The sequence below is a fragment of the Mustelus asterias genome, chromosome 18 (assembly GCF_964213995.1).
Source record: "Mustelus asterias chromosome 18, sMusAst1.hap1.1, whole genome shotgun sequence".
Lineage (NCBI taxonomy): Eukaryota > Metazoa > Chordata > Chondrichthyes > Carcharhiniformes > Triakidae > Mustelus > Mustelus asterias.
The window spans coordinates 24,819,134-24,844,289 of record NC_135818.1 but is presented as its reverse complement, the minus strand read 5'-3'; the positions used below and the strand labels follow the sequence as shown (position 1 = coordinate 24,844,289).

General features: G+C 43.5%; 1 protein-coding gene across 5 annotated transcripts in view; it reads right to left on the bottom strand.

Annotated features, from left to right (window-relative positions):
* Positions 1-25,156, bottom strand: part of ino80 (INO80 complex ATPase subunit) — a 215,755-nt gene that overhangs the window by 41,847 nt on the left and 148,752 nt on the right. For all 5 annotated transcript variants that reach the window (XM_078233564.1, XM_078233565.1, XM_078233561.1 and 2 more), the window contains one exon: positions 23,720-23,847. In XM_078233564.1, the coding sequence (XP_078089690.1) occupies positions 23,720-23,847 (128 nt within the window). The remainder of the gene's footprint in view (positions 1-23,719; positions 23,848-25,156) is intronic.

Below are 25,156 nucleotides of genomic sequence, written 5' to 3'. Positions count from 1 at the left end.
ATTTTGTCATTACTTGTGTTAGTTTCCAGAACATCACCAAATCAGTACTCAGCAGAACCTCTACAATACAAACTGAAACCAATTAAAATGAAGACCAAACTATTCAGAAATGATACTGAGTCTGGCTTGCTGTATTGAGTGCCCTGAGCTTTACACAAAATTGGACAGTTGTAGTAGTCATAGTAACGCACCCATTTCTCCAACATTGTAAAATTGTTTTTGAAATTTCTCACTGTGCATGTTCATAGACAGATAACATACTTCAGCTTCTCATAATAGACTGGAATTAGAGGATTACTACCAATCACTACAGGCATCTCTACATACAATACACACAGGCTGCTCATAGCAAAGGAAAATTGGCAGACTGTTCAGTATCCATAAGGAATCAGAAGAGTCACATCTGAACAAATGGGGATAAAAAGAGAGAAAAGGTTAAAGAGGATGATCGAGAGTAGATTGATGAGTGGTAATTAGCCTAACTGGATTTGTCCTGCTTTTGGTAGATGGACATAACTGGGCAATTTCCACATTATTGGGCAGGTGCCAGTGCTATCATCATTCTGGAACAGCGTGGCTATGGGCGAGTCTAGTTCTGGATCACAGATTTTCAACATTACCAGGGAAATGGGATTAGCTTGGAATTTTTGATAAAGGGTTAGGGGAGAGCATGGGGCAGTGGGATTAGTTTGGAACTGACACAGGGTGAGGGGAAGACAATGGGGTCATAGATTTAGTTTGAAATTGATACGGGTTTATGGGGATTAGTTTGGAATGTATACAGGACTAAGGAGCGACAGCACTAATTTGTCACTTATGAACAAATTCAGTGCAGATGGGCAGTTGGCCCATCCAGAAGAGTAATTACCCACCAGCACTACCTCAAACAGAGCATAACATCAAATTAAATCATTCAGTAAATTTACTGCCCAACACGTGCATGTTGTTGGTAATAAATGTTTAAGACAAAAAGCCATTTGCCTTTGTAATTGAGATACAGACATGGACACTGGCTTTTATTTTTTAAAAATGTACAGATGTGATATATAACTTGCATTTATCATAGAATGAAATCACATAATCCCTACAGTGCAGGAGGCCATTCAGCCCTTCGAGTCTGCGCCAACTCGTAACCAGGTACCCGTGACCCGACGTACTTTCCCCACTAATCCCCCTAACCTATACATATCGTGGAACACTAAGGGGCAATTTAGCAGGGCCAATCCAGCTAACCTGCACATCTTTGGAGTGTGGGAGGAAACTGGAGCATTCGGAGGAAACCCACGCAGACACAGGGAGAACGTGCAAACTCCACACAGATAGTCACCCAAGGCCATAATTGAACCCGGGTCCCTGGCACTGTGATGCAGCAGTGCTAACCACTGTGCCACCATGCTGCCCCTTATGAAGAGATTTTAACTGAAAAATACATGTCAATACACACACAAAATAATTCTCATGTAGGGGAGAAAAGGAACTCTACAAAACTGATCAAGTTCAAGAACATGAAATGTTGGCAGTACACAGCTGATCTGTCATCAGCTGAGAAAAAGCCTGCTGACTCTCAACACTGATGGATGGCAGCACACTGCCCCACAATTTCTATTGCCAATCCACCAGCCCATATTTAGATTTTTTTTAAAGCTAGCCTTCCAGTAGGAAAGGACAGGACAGGACTTGTTTCTGATACCATGAACTCAGTTGAAAACAGGTAATTTGTGCTAGCGAGGAGATGTGCATTATCAATTAGCAGGAATCACAAATTAAATGCTCAACAGTGGAAGTGAGGTATGGTTACATACACAAGAGTAGATACATGAGCACACACTACCTCCCAAGGGGCAGGCAAAAGCTATTTGCTTTCAAAAAGAGAGAATAATTCATATATAATAAAAGCTACGGTGGGCAGGAGACTGGGGGTGGCAGGGGTGTGTGTGCGCGCGTGCGCGCATGTATATAGCAGGCTGTGGGGAAAGATAGGCTACAGAGACCAAACAGGCTCTGGGAAGGGGTTGGAGAGAGATTGTGCATGGCATGGGTAGGGGAGGGGACATTGAGAATAAGCATGCCATGGGTTTTGGAGGAGGTGCAAAGGGTGAGCAGGCTGGTAAGGGGGAAAGAGGATTGGAGAGAATGAACAGACTTATGGGAGCAGGGAGGTGGTTGAGAGTGCGAACTAGCCATATAAAGAAGGGGCTGGAGACAGCAGACAAGCAAGGGGAGAGTTTAATATGTGAGCAGGTGATCAAAGGAGAGAGGGGCTTAGAAAGTGAATGGATAAGCAAAGGAAAGTAAGGTTGTCAAATTTAGTTTGATGCATTCTTGGAGGTTTGATAATGTGACAAATGGATCACATGCTATTTGTGATGTTTGACCATTCTTTACAATCCAGTATCATCAAGACCGTACAATTTTGTTTCATAATGAAATGAATAATAATTTGTAAATCAAAGGAGGAACACAAAATAGAAAGGTTTAAGGTTAAATTGTCTGATGTATGGCACTATTGGCCCAGTGAGAAACACCATGTAAATACCACCATTCCAACAAAAACATCATTGCTATTTTTGTACACAATGAAATAAGAGAACTGGAGGCAATAATAAATTGCGAGGAACCAGATATGGGTAGGGATTACAGAGACACGAATACAAAACACAGGAATATACAGACTGGGAATTAAACATGGCAGGGTGTAACATATTTAGAAAAGATGGAGGGAAAAAGGGCGGTGGAGTTGCTGTACTTAGTACATGTAGCCAGCAGAAAAAAGTGACAACTATCAGTATGGCTGAAACAGGATCCATGTGGACAAGATCAAAGATAAAGGATCAATCACAATAAGAGAGGATAGTCTACAGATTACAGACCACCTAATGGTGGAAGAGGCAGCTGCAGCAAGTTGATTAGGTAACTGGTTTGAACTGGTTCCCTAGCTAGCAGTGGCTGACTTAGCTCACTGGAATCTGAGCTCGTATAAATATAGGAGGTTTAGCAGATGCATGAAGCAAGTTGCATGAAGGTGGTAGCTGGAGGTTGAAATAGATGGAGGGAGGAGGTGCTGTTCTGGCCATACAAATAGGAGTGGTCCAAGGAAGGGAGCTGAAGTCGATAAAACCGGATAGCTGAGGTCTGGGGGCATTAATTAGGTGTCGATAGATGATTGGTGAGTTTTAGGAAAGATGAGTAAACTGGCAACAGAACTGTGGTGCAGGGAATCATTTGAAGTGAAGGGAGGAGTAAGAAATGTCAATGTAGTAGAGGACAGACATTGTGCTAAGCAATTGACATCACGAGTCATAGAATCCCTACAGTACAGGAGGTCAGCATTCAGCCCATCGAGCCTACACTGACAACAATCCCACCCAGGCCCTATCCCTGTAACCTCACGTATTTACCCTGCTAATCCCCATGACACTAAGGGGCAGTTTAGCATGGCTAATCAACCTAACCCGCACATCTTTGGACTGTGGAAGGAAACCGGAGCACCCGGAGGAAACCCAGGCAGACACAGGAAGAACATATAGACCCGAGGCCAGAATTGAACCCAGGTTCCTATCGCTGTGAGGCAGCAGTGCTAACCACTGTGCCGCACGACGGCTGCGTTGCTTGCTTGCTTGGTATGAGGGTAAGACAGGGCATGAGGGAAGGATCCAATTATTGTGGTCCACGTGGGTACCAAAAACATAGATAGGAAGAAGAAAGAGGTCAAACAAAAGCAAAATACTGCAGATGCTGGAAATGTGAAATAAAAACAAAATGCTAGAAAAGTTCCACATGTCTGGCAGCATCTGTGAAAAGAGAAACAGGGTTAATGATTTGAGTCCAACATGACTCTTAATCACTAAAGAGAGGCAGAAATGCGATGGGTTTAAATGGAGTAATGAAGGAGGGGGAGGAGGGTCAGGTACAACAACAAAAAAGGCAGGAATAGAGAGGAGACATTAAAGATGTCATATCATTACATCCCCTCTATATTAGAGACAAAACGGAGACTGGGTGCCTACTTTGCAGAACACCTCCGTGCAGTCCACAAGCATTATCTCAACTTTCTGATTGCTTGCCTTTTTAATCCGCCACTTTGCTTTCATGCTCACGTTTCTGTCCTTAGCCTACTGCAATGTTCCAATGAAACTCAACAAATTTGAGGAACACCTCGTCTTTCGTTTAGGCACTTTACGGTCTTCTGGACTTAACACAGAGTTCAACAGCTTCAGATCATGAACTCCGTCCTCCATTTTGCATTATTTTAGTTTTTCTTGCTAAGTGCCAGCTATCAAGTTTTCATGTTTTGGATTCATGTTTTGGATTCATAGAGCTGTCCTTCATTTTGCTATTAACACTTACTCTGGACCAATGCTTTGTTCCTTTATAACAACCATTACCACTCCCTTTAGTTTTTGTTCCATGAGATCTTTGCCATTTAATCTCTCCTGCCCTCAAAAGCAAAAGCTTTGACAAAGGGTCATTTGGACTCGAAACATCAGCTCTTTTCTCTCCTTACAGATGCTGCCAGACCTGCTGAGATTTTCCAGCATTCCCTATTTTGGTAGCAAAGAAAATACATCTTAGTGGGAGTGGTTTATAGGCCCCTGTCAGTAGCTACATTGTGGGAGAGTTATACATCAATAACTATTGGGGGCTTTTAAGCAAGGTGATTTTAATCTTTTTTTATGGGATGTGGGTGCTACTGGCAAGGCCAGCCCATCCCTAATCATCCTTAAACCAGTGGCTTGCTAAGCCATTTCAGAGGGCAGTTAAAGTCAACCACATTACTATGGATCTGGAGTAAGAGAAAGGACAGCAGATTTTCTTCCCTAAAAGCAGGCATGGAAATAGTTCAAGTGATTGAAGGTGTGGAGAGAGGTGCTCGAGTTAGTGATATGTACTGGTGAGGTAAATCAGCTATGGCACAAAAACTCTTTCAAGTCAGGAGGGCAGAGCTGAGTGCACAGAAGGGAGCAGAAACTCACTGAGCAAGGTAGGGGACAGGGAAAATGGGTCAACAACCTAGAAATTTTGATGAATGCTCTACGTGCGGGGGAGATCACCCCCAGGAAAAAATGTAAATTCTGGGATTCGACCTGTTTTGGCTGCAATTGGAGAAACCACGTCTGAATTAAGTGCCAAGCCAAACAGAATGCACCTGGCTTAAACAAAAAACCTCGACTCCAGTGCATAATCTAGAATACGATTCAGAAGAGGAATCGGATATATCAATTGAATAATGTTAAGATCAGTAAACCGGCTCCAATCATAATAGTATCCCTGGTAAAGAGGCAGCCATTAAGCATGGGAGTAGATACCGGTGCTTCTGCTACCAGCATAGGGGAGCAGACACTGAAATACCTTCAAGGCGGAGTTCAACCCCAAAAGTAATACAAGGGCTATGGGGGAAACCCTAAAAATTTTCAACTACATTTGTGCCAGTGACTTATCAACACCAGTCTGCTCAACTACCTTGTGAAAGGCCAGGGACGAGTCTCATGGGATGAGACTGGTTGCCTCAAATAAAATTGAACTGGCTAGTGATCTTTAGTATAACTGATGACAGTTTACCACAAGAAGTTTTAAAAACACAACCTGAGATCTTTCAAAACAAATTAGGCAGAATGAGGCATCAAGGCTAAAATCTACATAAATTCTGATGCTACCCCCATATTTCACAGAGCTCACCCAGCACCATACGCCTTGCATCACAAAGTCAAGGCAGAACTTAAAAAGTTTGGAAAAATTAGAAGTCATAAGGCCAGAACAGTGGCATTTGTCAGTAGTACAAATTGACTATTGATCAAGCAGCGAAGCTGTACAGTTATCAGATTCCAAAGATTGAGGATTTTTACGTGAAGCTACCAGGAGGCAGAATCACAGAATACTATAGTTCAGTAGAGGTCCTTTGAGTCTGCACCGATGCCTGACTTGCCTACCCAATCCCACTCGCCAGTACTTGGCCCAGAGCCTTGAATGTTATGGCATGCCAAGTACTCATCCAGGTACTTGTTAAAGGATGCGAGGCATCCCGCCTCCACCGCCCTCCCAGGCAGTGCATCCCAGGCTGCCACCACCCTCTGGGTAAAAATGTTTTTTGTCAAATCCTCCCTAAACCTCCCACCCTTCACTTTTAACTTGTTCCCTTGTAACTGACCCTTCAACTAAGGGGAACAGCTGCTCCCTATCCACCCTGTCCATGCCCCCAGTTTTTTGTATACAGAATGTATAAGTCAGGAAGAATAAGTTAGGAACAATCATGGGTGGGATTTTGCTGCCCCAACCCGCTGCGGAGTGTTTTCTGGCAGCAGAGGTGCCTTGCCCTTGGCAGATCTTCCGGTCCTCTCGATGTCTGTGGTGTTTTGCGCGACTCACCCGTCCGCTGCCTGAGAATCCGCCGCAGGAGGTCACCTTTCTTGGAACCAGAAGATCCTGCTGGTGGGAAGGACCAGAAAATCCCAACCCACATCTTTATTTATACTATTTATTATTTGGACACTTGGATTTTTTTTCAAAGACGGTCATAAGTTCAACTTGCATTGTCACCAAGCATGCATTTTCTCGGAAATCAGCTACCTGATCAGCATGGTTCTTGTGGGTTGGGTGAAATAGCCATTTGGTTGTTTGAACTGCAACAGAAACAGGGTTTAGGTTTTGGACCTTTTGGTTTTGGACCTTTTGATTTTGAACACCGTTTTGGAGATTAAGCAGAGAAGAGGGAATGCTAAACAATTTGTTCTCTTTCTGCCTTGTCTGAAATTGTGTGTGGTTATCAACCTGCAGCCAGAGAATCTTCGCCAGAGAATCCTCACCCAAGTATAATTTGTCTGAACTTGGAAACCTGTGAAGTTGAGACAAGAGTAATTGATTCAGCTCTGTATTCTCCTCCATGCCAAAGTTGGGTTGGTGAGAATCTCCAGACACCTATTGGGACCTCACATGAGGGAGCTCCAGATTGCCAGTATTGAAACCCTGCAAACTTTATCCTTTATTTTATAAAGGCTCTGGTGTACACATGTGTGTGCAGGGGTATTTTTAAAAAGGAATAGATAGTTATACTTCCAGGGTACTGTTGTGTGAACTAACCAGCTCTTGCAACTTGTTAAAAAAAAAACTGTATTTTTTATTAAATCAATCATTCTGAATTTACTGAAATAACCTTGGTTAACGTCTTATATTCTGGGTCTAATAATTTGCCATGTTGGCAAGTGAAGTAAACTTTTAAACTAATGGTGTGACTTGCAGAATAGTAGGCCTAGATAAATTGTGCACTCCTCCCATCCCAGTTACAATAAATAGAAAAGCAAAATTGAATTTAAGTGGAGAAAGACTGCAGCATGTTGCAGTAGAGGGGGATCTGGATGTCCTTGTACCCGAATCACAAAATTAGCATGCAGATGCAGCAAGTAATTCAAAAGGTAAATGGAATATTTGCCGTTATTGCAAGGGGATGGGGTATAAAAACCTTGCAACAACTGCACAGGGGAGAGACTCCACCTTGAGTGGTGTACATTTCTGATCTTTTTACTCAAGAAGGGATATTGTTGCATGTGAAGCAGTTCAGAGAAAGATCAGGTTGATTATTGAAATTAAGGTTTTGTCTTTTGAGGGGAGGTTGAGCAGATTGGACCTATACACACAGTAGTTTAGAATAATGAGAAGTGATCTGAATGAAACATACAACTGGGGGCATGGACAGGGTTCATATGAGGGCATCTCATAAGAACAGGATATGTCGCTCGACTCATCGATCAACAGTTCCGACGCGCCACAGCGAAAAACCGCACCGACCTCCTCAGAAGACAAACATGGGACACGGTGGACAGAGTACCCTTCGTCGTCCAGTACTTCCCCGGAGCGGAGAAGCTACGGCATCTCCTCCGGAGCCTTCAACATGTCATTGATGAAGACAAACATCTCGCCAAGGCTATCCCCACACCCCCACTTCTTGCCTTCAAACAACAGCGCAACCTCAAACAGACCATTGTCCGCAGCAAACTACCCAGCCTTCAGGAGAACAGTGACCACGACACCAAACAACCCTGCCACAGCAACCTCTGCAAGACGTGCCGGATCATCGACACGGATGCCATCATCTCACGTGAGAACACCATCTACCAGGTACACGGTCCATACACTTGCAACTCGGCCAACGTTGTCTACCTGATACGCTGCAAGAAAGGATGTCCCGAGGCATGGTACATTGGGGAAACCAATGACAACGGATGAATGAACACCGCTCGACAATCACCAGGCAAGACTGTTCTCTTCCTGTGGGGGAGCACTTCAGCAGTCACGGGCATTCAGCCTTGGATCTTCAGGTAAGTGTTCTCCAAGGCGGCCTTCACGACACAGCAGAGTCGCTGAGCAGAAACTGATAGCCAAGTTCCGCACACATGAGGACGGCCTAAACCGGGATGTTGGATTTATGTCACATTATCAGTAACCCCCACAGCTTGCCTCCTGGACTTGCAGGCTGTCCTGTCTGGAGACAATACACATCTCTTTAACCTGTGCTTAATGCTCCCTCCACCCACATTGTCTGTATGTTTAAGATCTGGCTGGCTTTAGGGATTCGCATTCTAATCAGTATTCTGTAACTTGATTGTGTGTCTGTGCCCTGTTTGAGAGCACATTTCCACTCCATCTGACGAAGGAGCAGCGCTCCGAAAGCTAATGGTATTTGCTACCAAATAAACCTGTTGGACTTTAACCTGGTCTTGTTAGAACTCTTACTGTGTTCACCCCAGTCCAACGCCGGCATCTCAACATCATGATAGCCACAGAAGAGGGAAAGAGTTGGACTAGACCACCCTCCAATCACTCACTGCCTAGATTAGTTGAACTCAGTTGATCTCCTTACAGATGCTGCCAGACCTGCTGAGATTTTCCAGCATTCTCTCTTTTGGTTCTAGATCAGTTGATGGCTTACTTGGCCAGGCTCAGGAGAAGGGGTTCACAAGGAAGTCTCCCTCCCTCCTTGCTCGCCTCCACACCAGCTGCCCCAAGATCAGGAGCTTGGGCTGAAGTACAAACTATGCTGAAATAAAATATTATTTAAGAAACTAAGAAGGGAGCATAGCCCAAGTCAATTGACATATGCCATGGTCCACGGACTCCACAAGGTTGCCAAGGACACAAGTATCTTGGGCATCTGTAAACTGACTCATCTTACAGGCATATGGGGCTACGAGGTGCAATGCTCTCCACCACATGCCCCCACCACATGCCCCCGAGGGAAGAAGTCAATGTTCAGGAAGAAAGCAGGAAAGTGGAGTTAAGGCTACAATCAAATTAACCACGATTTTATTGAATGGCAGAGCAGGCTTAATGAGCTGAATGGCCTATACTGCTTCCTATTTGTCTTACCTTACGGAGGAAGAAATATGTAAAACAACCAGGGAAAGTTAAAAAGTGATGTCCAAAATTAATTGTACATAAGAGGCAGGAAAAGGTGGATAAGTTCCTATGAGTATTAGGCTCCTTTCTCACCCAATATGCATTAAGCCCAAAAAGGAGGATTGGTTACTGGATCTCAATATACTTTTTAGATAATAATTAAGAACATAGGCAAAGCAGGGTAAGAAATTGGAGAGAAGCTGATTGCGGAGCTGAGAACAGAACTTGGAAAAATAAAATGGAAAACAACATTGGTAAACATGATGTAGAATAGTACTTAAAACATTTAGAATTGTTCAGGCTAGGAAAAAAATATTCTGCTTAAAAACCAGAAACATGGAGACCTCACGACTGAATGAAGATACAAGGAAAAAACTGAGGACAAGGAAAGAGGCATATCTTATGGATACCAGGAAAACATGACAAGGGAAAATATGAAAAAAAATAGGAAAGCAGTCAAAACAATTAGAAAGGCAAAGAGGAACTATGCAATTAATCAAAGGAAAAGCTACCACAAATGTTTCATATGAACCTACGAAATAGCAGAAGTAGGCCATTGGGCCCCTCAAGCCTGCTCCACCATTCAATAAAACCATGGCTGATCGTGTCGAATTCCACATTCTCCATCTACCCCGAAAACCTTAGTTTCTTGTTAGGCAAGGGAATCAATCTATTTCCACCTTAAAAATATTCTGGGGGCCGGGTAAATGTGATGCAAATGTGGAAATGTCTGGCGCTACTCATCTTTTAATCCTTTTACTATGCTGATGCATCATCGACAGCTGCAGGCGAGGTGCCTGAAAATTGGAAGGTGGCAAATGTTGTGCCTTTGTTTAGGAAGGGCTGCGGAGAAACGCCTGGGAACTTCAGGCCGGTGAACCCAATATTTGTAGTGGGCAAGTTGTTAGGAGGTATTCTGAGAGACAGGATCTACAGGCATTTAGGGAGGCAAGGATTGATTAGGGCTTTGAGAGTGGAAAATCATGTCTCACAAATTTGATTGAGTTTTCTGAAGGGGTAGCCAAGAAGGTAGATGAGGGCAGTGCAGTCGATGTTATCTACATGGACTTTAGCAAGGCCTTTGACAAGATACCACATGGTAGGTTCTTGCATAAGGTTAAATCTCATGGGATCCAGGGTGAGCTGGCCAATTGGATACAAAATTGGCTGGACGACAGAAGACAGAGGGTGGTTGTAGGGAGTTGTTTTTCAAACTGGAGACCCGTGACCAGCAGTGCACCTCAGGGATCTGTGCTGGGCCCACTGTAATTTGTCATTTATATTAATGATTTGGGTGAGCATTTAGGAGGCATGGTTGGTAAGTTTGCAGATGACACCAAGATTGGTAGCATAGTGGACTGTGGAAGGTAGTTATGTAGGATTGCAATGGGACCTTGATCAATTGGGCCACTGGGCTGACGAACGACAGATGGAGTTTAATTTAGATAAATGCGAGATGATGCATTTTGGTAGATTGAACGAGGGCAGGACTTAGTTAATGGCAGGACGTTGGAGAGAGTTATAGAATAAAGAGATCTAGGGGTACAGGTTCATAGCTCCTTGAAAGTGTAGTCACAGGTGGACAGGATGCGAAGAAGGCATTCGGCATGCTTGGTTTAATTGGTCAGAACATTGAATACAGACGTTGGGACGTCTTGTTGAAGTTGTACAAGACATTGGAAAAGCCACATTTGAAAGATTGTATATACACTAGAATGCTACCAGGCCTCGAGTTATGAGAGGCTGGATAGATTGGGACTTTTTTGTCTGGAGCGTAGGAGGCTTAGGGGTGATCTTACAGACGTCTATAAAATAATGAGGGGTGTAGATAAGGTAGATAGTCAACATCTTTTCCCAAAGGTAGGGGAGTCGAAAACTAGAGGGTATAGGTTTAAGGTGAGATACACAAAAGGGTCCATCCAGAGGGCAATTGTTTCCACACAGAGGGTGGTGAGTGTCTGGAACGAGCTGCCAGAGGAAGTAGCAGAGGTGGGTACAATCTTGTCTTTTAAAAAGTAGTTACAGTTACATGGGTAAGATGGGTATAGAGGGCCAATGTATGGGCCAAACTGGGACTAGCTTAATGGTATAAACTGGGCAGCATGGACAAGTTGAGCCGAAGGGTCTGTTTCCATGCAGTAAACATCTATGACTCTGTGACATTATTATCTAATACTAGAGTGTACACTCTGTACTATGTTCCTGGAAGATCCTGGTTGAGCTTGGGTGACGGAGCCGAGCAAAGTCAAGAAAATCAGCATTTGATCAAAGTGGTTGGACCCCGCCAGGGTGAGACCTTGTTTGCATTTTTGGTTTAGCTGGTGAGGGGGCTCACCCTCTGACGCGTTACAGGCATGGAGATGATGGCTGCCATTGTGAGTGAAGTTGTGGATGGTCTCAGCTTTCTGGCACAAATCATTGGTGCTCACACTGATGAATTGCAAGATGCCAAAAGAAAAATGGATGAAGCAGAGGAAAGACTCTTGCTAGTTGAGAGAGGAGTTTCCTCAGTGGAGGCTTATCATCAGTCCTTGGAAATCCTGCTATGCGGTATGTCAGACATCTGGTTAATTTGGGAGATGGGGCCAGAAAAGGAATGTCCATTCGCCCAATCTCCGAGGGGAACTGAGGATAAATTCCCAGCTTAATTTGAGAACTGGCTGCTACGCTTTCGTTATCACTATTTGAAGGCTGGACATATCAAGTTGGAAGAGGCATAATACTGCATCTTGTTTTCAAGTTCTGGGGTCTGTTATATATCCCAATCGCTGGTCTTGTGTTGTCTTGACCCATTCATTGAGAAATGCTGGAGGCAGCCTGGACTCGGTGAGACCTCGCCACCTGCTAGAGCCTTAGGTCTTCTTCTGCCAGGGCTTCTGAGTGATGACACAACGGAGGTGTTGAGACCTTGATGAAACTATGGATGGATCCTTAATCTTGCTCGACAATCCTGTCAAGACTTTGGCTTTTATAATTTTTTTTGTGATGTTGCTTTTTATCCTGACAAGGGTGTTTGATATATGAGCACTGAGGCATAACTCGCCTTTAATCCGGTTATTCAGCCAGGGGATTTACATTTATTCATAATTAAATGCATCCACTGGTACGTTCTGGAAGTGGAATGAGGGAGACCTTAGTTTAAAATGTATTACCATTTACATTTAATCTTAGTTTTTCTGCATGATACTGGGGGAGTGGGGTGGGTAAGGGGGCCTTGCCCCTTGTCAAATTTAAATCCTTAGGGTCCAGTGTGTGTAAGAGATATTTATTTGCTTGTGAACAGATAATGGGTCTCCATCATTCTATTGGGGAGCATGCTGGGATGGTTATATGGCACCAGAGTTGTGGGATATTTATCTTTTTTATATTGTAATCCTGGTATTTATAATGAAGGATTATATGATATAGTGTACTTTAATAATGCAAGTAGTGTCTTAGCAGGGTGCTTGTGCTGGCAGGGCCTGAGTGGTGCCTCCGGTGTGACTGGAGATAGGGGAAGTTTGCTTTGCTTGAAGCCCGGGAGCGAGTACTCCTAGCCTATTGGGTCCTTCTTTTAATTGAGTCATTGTCCTAAGGTTACCTTGGGTGGGAAGGTTAGGTCCATTCCCCAATCCAGTGGAGAATATGTTAGACAAGGGATCTAAGAAGAAATGGATAAGAACATAAGAACATAAGAAATAGGAGCAGGAGTAGGCCATCTAGCCCCTCGAGCCTGCCCCGCCATTCAATAAGATCATGGCTGATCTGACGTGGATCAGTACCACTTACCCGCCTGATCCCCATAACCCTTAATTCCCTTACCGATCAGGAATCCATCCATCCGCGCTTTAAACATATTCAGCAAGGTAGCCTCCACCACCTCAGTGGGCAGAGAATTCCAGAGATTCACCACCCTCTGGGAGAAGTTGTTCCTCCTCAACTCTGTCTTAAACCGACCCCCCTTTATTTTATTAGATAAGTTTGATTCCTCTGATTATTCAATCATTGATGAAGCATCTGAAACCCAAGAGGAAAAAGCAAGAATGTTCAGAAATAGTATGAGAGGAATATGGCCTGCGGATCTTCATGGACAGGAGATACCACTTGGCCCTTACCTGAATGTCTCATCTGCAGAGAGAAGTTGGCAAACGCTGCAACGGTATGCATTATGTTGTAAACCTCTCTAATAAGAAAGTAACCACAGTAAATGTAAGTAAGTGTGGTGTTTATGAGCAATTGATTCATCCGAAAGAAAGTGGATATGCTGTGGAATTGTTTGTCCCATTGAAGTGTGCAGTGTTACTGAAAAGGTTGAGAACCACTGGCATACACCGTCAAACAAGGTCTTATGTTATAGTCTCATCCTGGTACTCCTCTCTCTCAGGTTTCCTTTTGTTATCTGGATAAGTTACGGCTGTTATCGGCTCCATCTTGTTATCTTTAGTCCTTTAGCGTTTCCCTCAACTTGTTGGGAGGATTATATCTGCTCACAATATCCCGTTTGTAGATGTCTTGACTATTTATTTTCTTCCGGTTGGTGGGGGTCTCCTTGGCAGAAGACAGGTTAAATTTTCCAACTGACAATGGGGCTTAAGCAGCAACTCTGGTGTGGATGGAAATGAAGGAAGCTGGTTTTGTTGTGAGCCCAAGCGTGGTGCAAGAATATTTGGCTTATTGGCTCTTTTTTAAAATCTGTGTCTCAATATCTCTTACTTTCTTTGGCTGTGTAGGTAAGGGTAGCAGCTATTTTGAAAATGTGTATTCAGAAAGTATGAAGATTATACTCCTAGTGGAAGGTATCCTGTTACCTGTGGGGCCCAACAGTTCATTTAGATACCTGGACTGTTTTATCTGCACTCGGAGGCCATGTTGCTCTGTTCCTAAGTGAGTCTACACTGTCACACCCCGTCTTGGATCTGGGATTGTATTTTGATCTTCATCTCTTTCTAGGGTATCCTTCCATTGTTCAGCGGTTTTGAGGTGCTGTTTAAGGCTCTGACTGATTGCATTGGACCCCACAAGGGCTCCCTGATGCTGTGTAGCTCAGTCATTGTTATCCTGTGGGCAGGAGTGTGTGCCATAGTGCCACGTCATGGGTTTATCTTGATAGCCCCAATCTGTGTAATATTCTTTCATTATCCACTGCAATTAATAAACCAAAAATTTTCAGTTTTGATTTGATTTATTATTGTCACATGTATTAGTATACTGTGAAAAGTATTGTTTCTTGCACGCTATACAAAGCATAGGGAAACAAGAGAGTGCAGAATGTAGTGTTACAGTCATAGCTAGGTGTAGAGAAAGATCAACTTAATGCGAGGTAGGTTCTTTCAAAAGTCTGATGGCAGCAGGGAAGAAGCTGTTTATGAGTCAGTTGGCACATGATCTAAGACTTTTGTATCTTTTTCCCCTGACGCAAGAGGGTGGAAGAGCGCATGTCTGGGGTGCGTGGGGTCCTTGGTTATGTTGGCTGCTTTTCCGAGGCAGCGGGAGGTGTAGACAGTGTCAATGGATGGGAGGCTGGTTTGAGTGATCGACTGGGCTTCATTCACGACCTTTCGTGGTTTCTTGCGGTCTTGGACAGAGCAGGAGCAATACCAAGCCGTGATACAACGGGAAAGAATGCTTTCTATGGTGCAGCTGTACGAGTTGAGAGTTGTAGAGGACATGCCAAATTTCCTTAGTCTCCTGAGAGAGGCATTGGTGGGCTTTCTTAACAATAGTGTCTGCATGGAGGGACACCTAAAAATTTGAAGCTCTCGACCATTTCTACTTCATCCCCATTGATGTAGACAGGGCATGCCCTCCACTACGCTTTCTGAAGTCGATGACTATCTCCTTTGTTGTGTTGACACTGAGGGAGAGATTATTATCGTCGCAACAGTTCACCAGATTCTCTCTTTCCTGTACTGTGTTTCGTCATTGCTTGAGATACGACCCACAACAGTGGTGTCATCAGCAAACTTGAAAATCGAGTTGGAGGGGAATTTGACCATACAGTCAAAGGTGTATCAGAAGTGTAGTAAGGGGCTGAGGACACAGCCTTGTGGAGCACTGGTATGGAGGATGATTGTGGAGGTGGTGTTGTTGTTGCCTATCTGCGGTCTGTGGGTTAGGAAATCTAGGATCCAGTTGCAGAGGGAGCAGCTGAGTCCCAAGCACCAAAGTTTGGAGGCGAGTCTTGTAGGAATAAATGGTGTTAAAGGCTGAGCTGTAGTCTATGAATAGCAGTCTGACACAGCTGTCTTTGTTACCTAGGTGTTCCAGGGTTAAGTGTAGGGCCAGGAAAATGGCGTCTGCTGTGGACCTGTTGCGGCGATAGGTGAACTGTAGTGGATCCAGGCAGTCAGGGAGGCAGGAATTGATTTGTGGCATGACTAACCTTTTGAAGCACTTCATAATGATGGATGCCAGAGCCACTGGACGATAGTCACCAAGACATGCTGCCTGGCTTTTCTTTGGTACCTGGATGATGGTCGTTTTCAGCAGGTAGGAACCTCAGATTGGTGTAAAGAGAGGTTGAAAATGTCTGCAAATACCGCAGTCAGCTGGTCTGCGCAGGGCCCCGAGTGCTATTCCGGGTATCCGTTCTGGGCCAATTGTTTTCCTGGATTGACCTTTGAGAAGGCTACTCTAACGTTGGCAATGGTGACCTCGGATACAGGTGAAGTAGGCCATTTTCCAAAAGCCATATTTTTATTATCTCATCAATATTCACCTCATTAAATATATTCATTTATTGGACTGATTGGCACCATTCATAACGTGCCCACAATGCAGAGGGGAACATCCGAATGGACATTCGTTTAAATCCCCCTCTGCACAGCTGAGAGACCTTTAATTTCAAAGCCGACAAAAGATCCTTATTCTGCCCAGCAACAGCACGAAGCTGCATTTTAAACCGGCCCTTGGCCAGAAGATCGGGATATCTGCGAGTCAAGACCTGGCAGTGGGATATATGGCATAATTGTACTGTCAATAAAATATTACGGGAATAAAATGGCCAAAGCAGGCAAAGAAACTTAATAAACCAGGATAAAAAGAATAAAAGATTAGATTAAATCCCCCTACACACAGCAGGACAAAATGACATTAACACCTAATCTCGCAAGCATAGAATACAGACACAAAACAGCAGAGGTCGATTTAGATAAGGGGACACATCGAGAGGATAATGGGAAACACATTAAAACACCGGGGCAAGAACAGGCAGTCCTATTAACACGGACACACACCATACAGATGCAAATTGACAAACCTCCCAGGGAACTTCCTGACCAGACAGGCCACTTTTTAGGTATTGTAAAAATGTATGAGCAAATGTTCCCGCTCGAATTTGGATTCCTATAAATATCCAGAGCAAATGTATAAGTCCAAAGATGTGCAGGTTCGGTTGATTGACCAGGTTAAAAATTGCCCCTTAGAGTCCTGAGATACGTAGGTTAGAGGGATTAGTGGGTAAATATGTGGGGGTAGGGCCTGGGGTGGGATTGTGGTCGGTGCAGACTCGATGGGCCAAATGGCCTCCTTCTGCACTGTAGGGTTTCTATGATTTCTCTTTCTATGAACTATTGAGATCAACGTGGCCAAGCCACTGTTTCTAAGCTGGCTACGCGGTTCTCCCTGGGATCCCAGTAATTGTACAATAAAGAAAAACGCTTTGAACCTTGCCTTGCGACTCGACTTCCTTGAATGCACTGGTACAAGGGATTTTTCCCTACAACACAGGTTTGGAGGCTTCCAGATTGGAGGCCGTGCTCTCGCTGACCTCTTGCTCAAAAATGAGCATAGAATGTGTTGAGCTAAATCGGGGAGGGGTGCATTGGAGCCAGCCATTTTACCTGTCTTCATCTTGTAGCCTGTAATGCCTTGCAGACCTTGCCTTGGTTGGCGGGAGTCTTTGTGGCTAGCCTTGGATTCCAGCTTGGTCTGGCACTGTCTTTTGGCATCTTTGATGGATCTCTGTAAATCATATCTGGCTTTCTTGTACAGGGTTAGGGTCACCTAAATTGAACACTTCAGACCTGAATTTCAGCAGGCAGTAGATATCCGTGTTCATCCATGGTTTCTGGTTGGGAAACACACAGATTTGCTTCTTTGGCACACAGTCTTCTACACACTTACTAACAAAGTCAGTTACTATAGGAGCTTACTCGTTCAGGCTGGTCGCAGAGTTTTTAAATACTGACCAGTCTACTGACTAATTGCCAGTATCTGCACATTTTAGTTTTGTAAAAAGTTCGGTTGGGAATAGGACCAGCTGAATAAAGAGGATAAAATCAATAGTGAAATGGTAGAAATATTAATTGACTATTTTACTTTCATATGTGCCAGGAAGACACATTAGGTGAACATGGCATTGTTCATGAAGTGATAAAAACTGCATTTAAAATGCAAAGTATTAAATAAATTCAAACAGATTATAAAATTATTGGTCTGAATGAATTGCAAACCATGCATTTCAGAAGAATCTGGGGAAGAGATAACAGAGATTATATGTACTTAACATTAATTAGAAAGGGGTGCAGTGTTACAGGACTGGCAGAAAACTAGCAAGAAGAGGGATATATAACACGTCCTGGAAATCATAGACCAGTCAGCATAATATTGGTGAAAGGAAGAAAAAGAGAGTCTATATGAAAGGACAAAATAGAAAAACATCTAGAAAGTCTTGCTCAATTAATCTCACTGAATTATTTGAAGTAGTAACAGATCGTAGATAAAAGTAAAGTAGTTGATGCAATAGAAGTATCTGAGGTTCATGGAGGGCGGCACAGTGGTCAGCACTGCTGCCTCATAGCGCCAGGGATTCAATTCAGATTCGGGTTCAATTCCGGCCTCGGGTCACTGTCTGCGTGGAGTTTGCACTTTCTCCCTGTGTCTGCGTGGGTTTCCTCTGGATGCTCCGCTTTCCTCCCAGAGTCCAAAGATGTGCAGGTTAGGTTGATTGGCCATAGTAAAGTGCCTCTTCATGTCAGGGAGGACAAGCAGGGTAAACAAATGGAGTTACAGGGATAGAGCCTGGGTGGGATTGTGATTGGTGCAGACTTGATGGACCAAATGGCCTCCTTCTGCACTGCAGGGATTCTCTGATTTATGAAAAGGCCTTCAATACTGTACCATATAATAGACAAATGAATAAGATCAGAACATGTGGGGTTGGTGGACAAGTAGCAGAATGAATAGTTAGCTGACTACCGGACAAAGCAGAGAATAAAGGAAAGGGATTTCAATTTAGTATTGCAGAAGGTGGACAGTGAGGCCCTGTTAAAGGATCAATGCCAGGCCCACAATTGTTCACAATTTATATTTATGATTATACTCTGAAATCATAAACATAATTTGCAAGGGACACCCAATTGTCAATACCAAGGAGGACTGCAACAAATTTGAAGGCATTTAAGTAAAGTTTCAAGAATGAGCATTTAATTAGCAAATCAATTTCTACACAGTTAATTGTAGATTTTAAGAAAATAAGAGTTAGATAATCCAAATGGCACAGAGAAGCAAAGGTAACTGGGAGAACAAATACACAAATCACAACCTGGTGACAGGGGTTAATAAGTCCATTTTAAAAAGCAAATCAAGCAGAAAGGTTTATTTCTTGGGGATCGAATTAAAATATAGAAAAGTTAGGCTAAACTTGTAATGAACCTCGATTAGATCACACTTGAGAGTTCTGGTCACCATATTATATAAAGGGGATATAGAAGCACTGGAATGGTGCAAAAACATTTTATACGAATGAATATACCTATCAAAAAGGGTGAACAGGTTGGGTCTCTTCCCTGAAGGTGGAGGGGTGATCGAATAGAGATATTTAAATTATAAATTTTTTTGATGTAGTAGATAGTTTTTCACCTGAGGCAAAACTAGAGACTTCCAATATAAGGGTCACTAAGAAATCCAATAGGGAATTCAGAAGAAACATCTTTATTCAGAGTGTTGAGAATAATGAACTTGCTACCAGAGACAGTTGTTGAGAGAAACAGAATGGATGCACATAAAAGTAAAACTAGATCAGCATATGAAGGAGCAGGAAATGAAGGGTTATGCTGCCAAGTGTTGGATGAAGATGGGAGGAGGCACAAATAGTACTTAAATGCTCGCATGGTCTCTTTGCATCAAGTATTCTCTGTAACTCTATGATGCACAATCCCACACACTATTGTCGAAGCCCAGCTTCAGGATGATGTGGTCCAGTCCTCAGGGAGCAGCACGTAAGCTACATGACTTGCAGAACCAAACAAATTATACAATATTGCATTATCACAGTATTGACAAACTTCCTTCCCGAGCTTGTCTTTCTTCCTCTCCCTCCCCCAGTTGCTCTCTCAGGACTCTCAGATGCTACTATCCTCACAACTAGTGAGGAAACAGTGTTTCTGAATAGCAGAAGGACAGCAGCACCCATATATAGCAGTTTGGTTGCAAGCTATGACAGCCAGAATGCTGCACCAGTTGAACCATAATTACAAGGACCATTTCTCCCAAGTCACCAGCAGCAATACTCTGGTGACAAACCACCCATTCTGGGGGACTCCCATAAGTAGCAGGGTTTGGAAACCTCAGAGAGATGGTGCGAGATGTGGAGAGAGTTAAAGGAAGAGTAAGACACATTGGCAAAGAGAGAAAGGCAGACGTTTCCACTTCTGGTGGGAACCATATATGGTTCTGATTAAGGATCTACTTTTAACAATTGTATTTTTCCACTATCTGATACTCAGTTCCATGTTACATAGAGGAGGAATCTCGTTAGAGATGGATGATTGAGGTGGGTAGGTAATGGTCAGATATACCAGGTTCTAGCAAGAAGGAAAAACCCGGGAGAAATCTTGTGGTTTAAGTAATCAAGTTAGGAAGCATTACTGTGCTATTTGGAGTATTACTCATTTACATACTGCACAATAAATGAATATCATGGGAAGTTGTCCAGGGAAATTGAACCACACAAAGTATCTTCTGTGCAATTGCTTTTCTTACTGTCAGCACACACAATAATATGAATGTGCAGCACCTCATTGCACTGGGATGGACAATGAAATGGTAGCTCACTCCAAGCAGACTTAAGTGTTCTACCTGGCTACAGCATGCACTGCAGGATGGTGCAGTACCAACACTACATCAGAACAAAGCTTACCTAAGACAATAAAGAGTAGATGTTACAACAGTGCACTCTAATGTGGAGCTTCTCAAGTCAGAGCTTGTATCAGAAATTCACAGGAGGTAGGACTCACGATCTAGAACTCACGATCTAGATAATTTCTACTGTTGTTGCCAGATTTCCTGATGCGCTCCCCAGTTCATATGCTGGGATTGCATCATAAATATGTATCATGTTTCTTGTGCGACGGAGTCCTAGAATTCTTTTTCCCGGTCACTAACTGAACCCAGCAATACTTCATCCCAGAAGCTCAAAACACACTCCATGATCACTGTGCTGTTAGGTTTATTTCCAAATTCACATTGATACAACATAACATTTCACACAGCACCATAAACCTAATCGAAATTCCATTAGTAATAGTCTAAGAACAGAAGCACTGGCAATGAAGGTTCAGCACAATATTTCAGCACGGTCTCTACAGAATAAAACCCAGAATCCCAGACGCCGTTGCTCTTACCTCTGAGTCACAAAATTCCAGGTTTTCAAAAACAGATTATCTGATCATCATTGCATTCGCTGAGTGCATACTGGCTGCCATCTTTCCTACATTACAACAATGAATACATTGCAAAAGTACTTCAATGACAATAAAGTACTATGCCCAGGGGCTATGAGAAGCACTATACAACACAAACCTTTCTTTTTATTTGGCTTTTAACTTAGCATTCCTCCCATTATTAAAGGTCTACTTTTCTGGCCTTCTGAATCTAAAGATATTACCAATTTGAGTAAATTCCCTTTTGTGGATCTTTGTTGGAAATTGTACTTCACACGTCTCTGCATTGAACTATAAATGCCTACTTTATGATCTCTACCCTAGTCTTTGCGATCCCACACATAATCCTTGGTTTCCTGTGCCCCCTAATTTATACAGCAAACCTCCACCTCATTCCGCATGCCTCTGTCCAAATCTTGAACAGACAAGTTGAAAAAATAATTTATAATGTAGATCCATAAGGCACATCACTCGCCATATTCCATCATATCCAAAGGATCCCTTTTACTCCCACTCTTTGCTTTCTATCCTTCAGCCATCCCATTTGGAAACATTTAGTCCAAACTAAGGATAGCATTATCAGTCCCTATAGAATGCTGCTTCAGAGTATTGATTGGTAGATCATGCCTCTCCCATCTCTCATGGACCTTGATTCATCTGATGGTGCAGAATATCCTCATATCCCTTGGTTCAAGATGTTGAGAATCCACGAAGACTGATCTGTTTTCTATCATCATCAGTGAGCACACAGAAATCAAACAAGTACAAAACTATTCTGATTTGAGCGCCAAAACTTAATTACAAAAACTTTTCCTAAGAAAAGGCCATCACTGGGCTGACTGTAAATAAGAATGTGTGAAGGAGGGAAGGGATGAGGGAGATGCGGAGTACGGTTCCTACAAGTGGAGAGAGATCCTGGTGTGTGATACAAATCTTAGCGCCAACCCGTGTGTGAGCAAAGTGCCAACTGGCTTTTGAACAAGAGGACACACTGATGCTGAAATCATACAAGCAGGACATGTTTTCGGTAGATAATATTCTCATGCACACAGTGGGAGGAATTCTCCCATTTTGAGACTAAGTGTGGTGGCTGCAGCCCCGCCAACCAGAATGGCAGGACCTCGTGACAGATTCTGCACTTGGAACCTCATTAATTATGCACAGGTGAGGTTCCCTCTGACATTCCTGGTGGGCTGGCAGTTGATTCAACCGTCTGCCCTCAGCTGGGTTTGAAGGTCCTTGTGCCATATTTAAACATCAGCCCAGCACGTTTCATTCTGTCCAGCTCACCTGCCTTTCACAAGACTGTGCACGATGTCAACAACCCAGAGGGAAAAGGCTAGCAGCCTCAAGATGTCTGAATCTCGATTGAACCATCTCCCCCACTCCAAGCTCATCACATGCAAGGTGCCCATGCCCCATTTGGACCTCTATCTACTGCCTCTCGAGTCTTCATCGATTCCCTTCCAGTAAAGGACGTGGTAGCCCATTGACCCCCCCTCCCAACCCACCATTGTTTGAAAGCTTTTTATGCAGGCTTGTCGGGGTCCAGATTCCCTCTGTGGTGTCTTTCCTCTGCCTTCCACACTGTCTTCTTCAGCCACCTCTTTGCCGCCCCCCGCCCCCCCCTCCCCCAACCTGCCATCCTGAGTCTTCACCCTCCCCTTGTCTGTGTCAGCCCACAAGACAACCCCCTAACATAGCACGTCACCCCCATTTGAACTTCAAACTTTTGTTTGGAGGAGGGGGGGTGGGGGAGAAAGAGGAGAACCTTGTACTCCCCAACCCCAGGTGCAGTACTGAACCGAGACGGTGACACAGGAAGATCCATGGGTACAGCAGCACAGTGCTGTCCACGAACACCAGCTCAGAATGGAGATGGATAGCAGAAACTGGTGAACAGTGCATCAGGAGCAGCACAACACTATGGCAGAAAGGATTGGGCGCACTCACCTTGAAATCTCTGACGAACTGAGCCTTGAGCATGCCACTCTTTAGCAATCAAGCTTGACACTAACATCATTTCCCACTGATGTGTCACACGATTGGAAGACCTGACAGGACACTGGCAGGCAGCTGTTTTAATGAGCATTTATGAGGTGCAAATGAGGTTCACACCATCAGGATGCCATTAACCAGCCACTGGAAGAATTGCAACATTGTTTTACACTGGTGGGTTTCCTAGTTTTTGGCTCTCGCCAGATTCTCCATATCCACCTGCCATGGGTGCGTTGGCAGAATTCCACCCAGTATTTCCCTGTTCTTTCAGACGCTTCTATCTCAGATTTGTGAACTACATGCTCTCATGAGATTTTCCAACAATCAATTCATTATTCTGCCCAGAACTGTTTCTTTTATAATACCCTGGAGAAAATGACTAGAACCTGGAAAAAGATCCGTTCAAATTGAAAAAGGAATTGCTACCCAAAAACAAGCTGTAACAATTCAAATAGTCAGCATTGTTTCAAAATTGAGAGCTTTGCCCTCAATGCTGTAGTCAGAGAAATTATAACAAATGTACAACACTGCAGCAACTGGCTTTTGAGTTTGCTGGCTCTCTCTGCACAGTCAGCTCTAAAGATGCAGTCATCAAACTGAAATGCAGGCATCATTTTTTTCACCGCTCTGGTATTTCTTTTTGCGATTTGAACAGTAACATTTTAGTCAGTAAGAATCAGATCGCTCCTTACCTCCAGCAGATCGATCATGCGTGTCATCTGGGAGTAAATGAGCACACGATGACCCTGAGCTTTTAGGCGCGTCAGGAGGATATCGAGCGTGTGCAGCTTCCCACTGTCTGTGATCAGGCTTTCTTTGTCTGAAATAAACACATGGAGTTTGAAGAATATTTCAATGTTTCAAAGTGAAGCAGCGCTCCCACTTCCCTCTTCAGCTAATTTTCTCTTCCTCGCTTCAATATGATTCCGTGGACACTAACTAGCTATTGTGCGAACTTAGGCAGTAAATGTTGGCCGGGTACTTGTCAGAGGCTTCAGTCAATGCTGATCCTACGCTCACTCATCACCCTCCTTTACCCAAAACACTTTCCAATATAAAATCAATTGCCCAATTCAGCCCAGACTCTTGAACGGGACATGGGCTCCTAGCATCACCTGAGCCAGAGGAAGCTGCATCTGATGCAAGTTTTAATTTTTATTTCAAGTATTATTAATTATATTCAAGCTGCACAGCCCTAGCTAATTTTCTCCTCTCGAGCTAATGAGGCCAATTATAGCTCAGTGTTTCATGCAAAGCCCAGTAAAATACAAGTCCTGCATTGCTTTATTAAAAACTACAGTAGGAAAAAAGGGGTGGATGAAATAGGCAAAATATAAAAAATTAAAAGAACAGGAAAATGGGACGAGGAATAGCTCTTTCAGTCAGGGTACAGACGGGTTTTCTCCTGAAACAGCTTCCGAATCAGTTTTACAGCACAATGATGTGGACCACATCGTACGCAGGTTGTAGGGATGCAGAGTGAACTCTAAACAATTTATATTTATATAGTACCTTTAACATCGTGATAATGTTGCAAAATGCTTCACAAGAACATAAAACAAAGTAAGAGACCAAGCCACATGAGATATTAGGTCAGATGACTAAAAGCTTGGTCAAAGAGGTGGGCTTTAAGGAGCGTTCTGAAGGAAAAAAAGTGAGATAGATAGATGGAGAAATGCAGTGAATGTATTCCAGAGTTGAGGCCCAGGCAACTAAAGGCTCAACTACCAAAGATGTAGCGATTATAATGGAGTTGGCACAATAGGGGTGCAGATATCTCAAGTGTTGAGAGTCTGGAGGAAATTACTGAGATAGGGAGTGGAAAGGCCATGAAGGGATTTGAAAACAATGAGAATTTAAAATCAAGACATAGCCTGACAGGAGTGTACTGGTACACTCATGTCAAGCTAACAAAGTAACAAATACATCAATGAGGATTTTAGCAGAAGACAAGCTGAGGCAAGGGTGAAATCAGGCAATGTTACAGCAGTAGAAATAGGCAGTCTTAATGTGGCATGAATAGGAGATTGGAAGCTCAACCTGATTCAAATGTGACTCCAAGGCTGCAAATAGAGTGGCTTAATCTCAGACTGACGGTAGCTTGGGAATGGAGTTTGGAGTGGGGACTA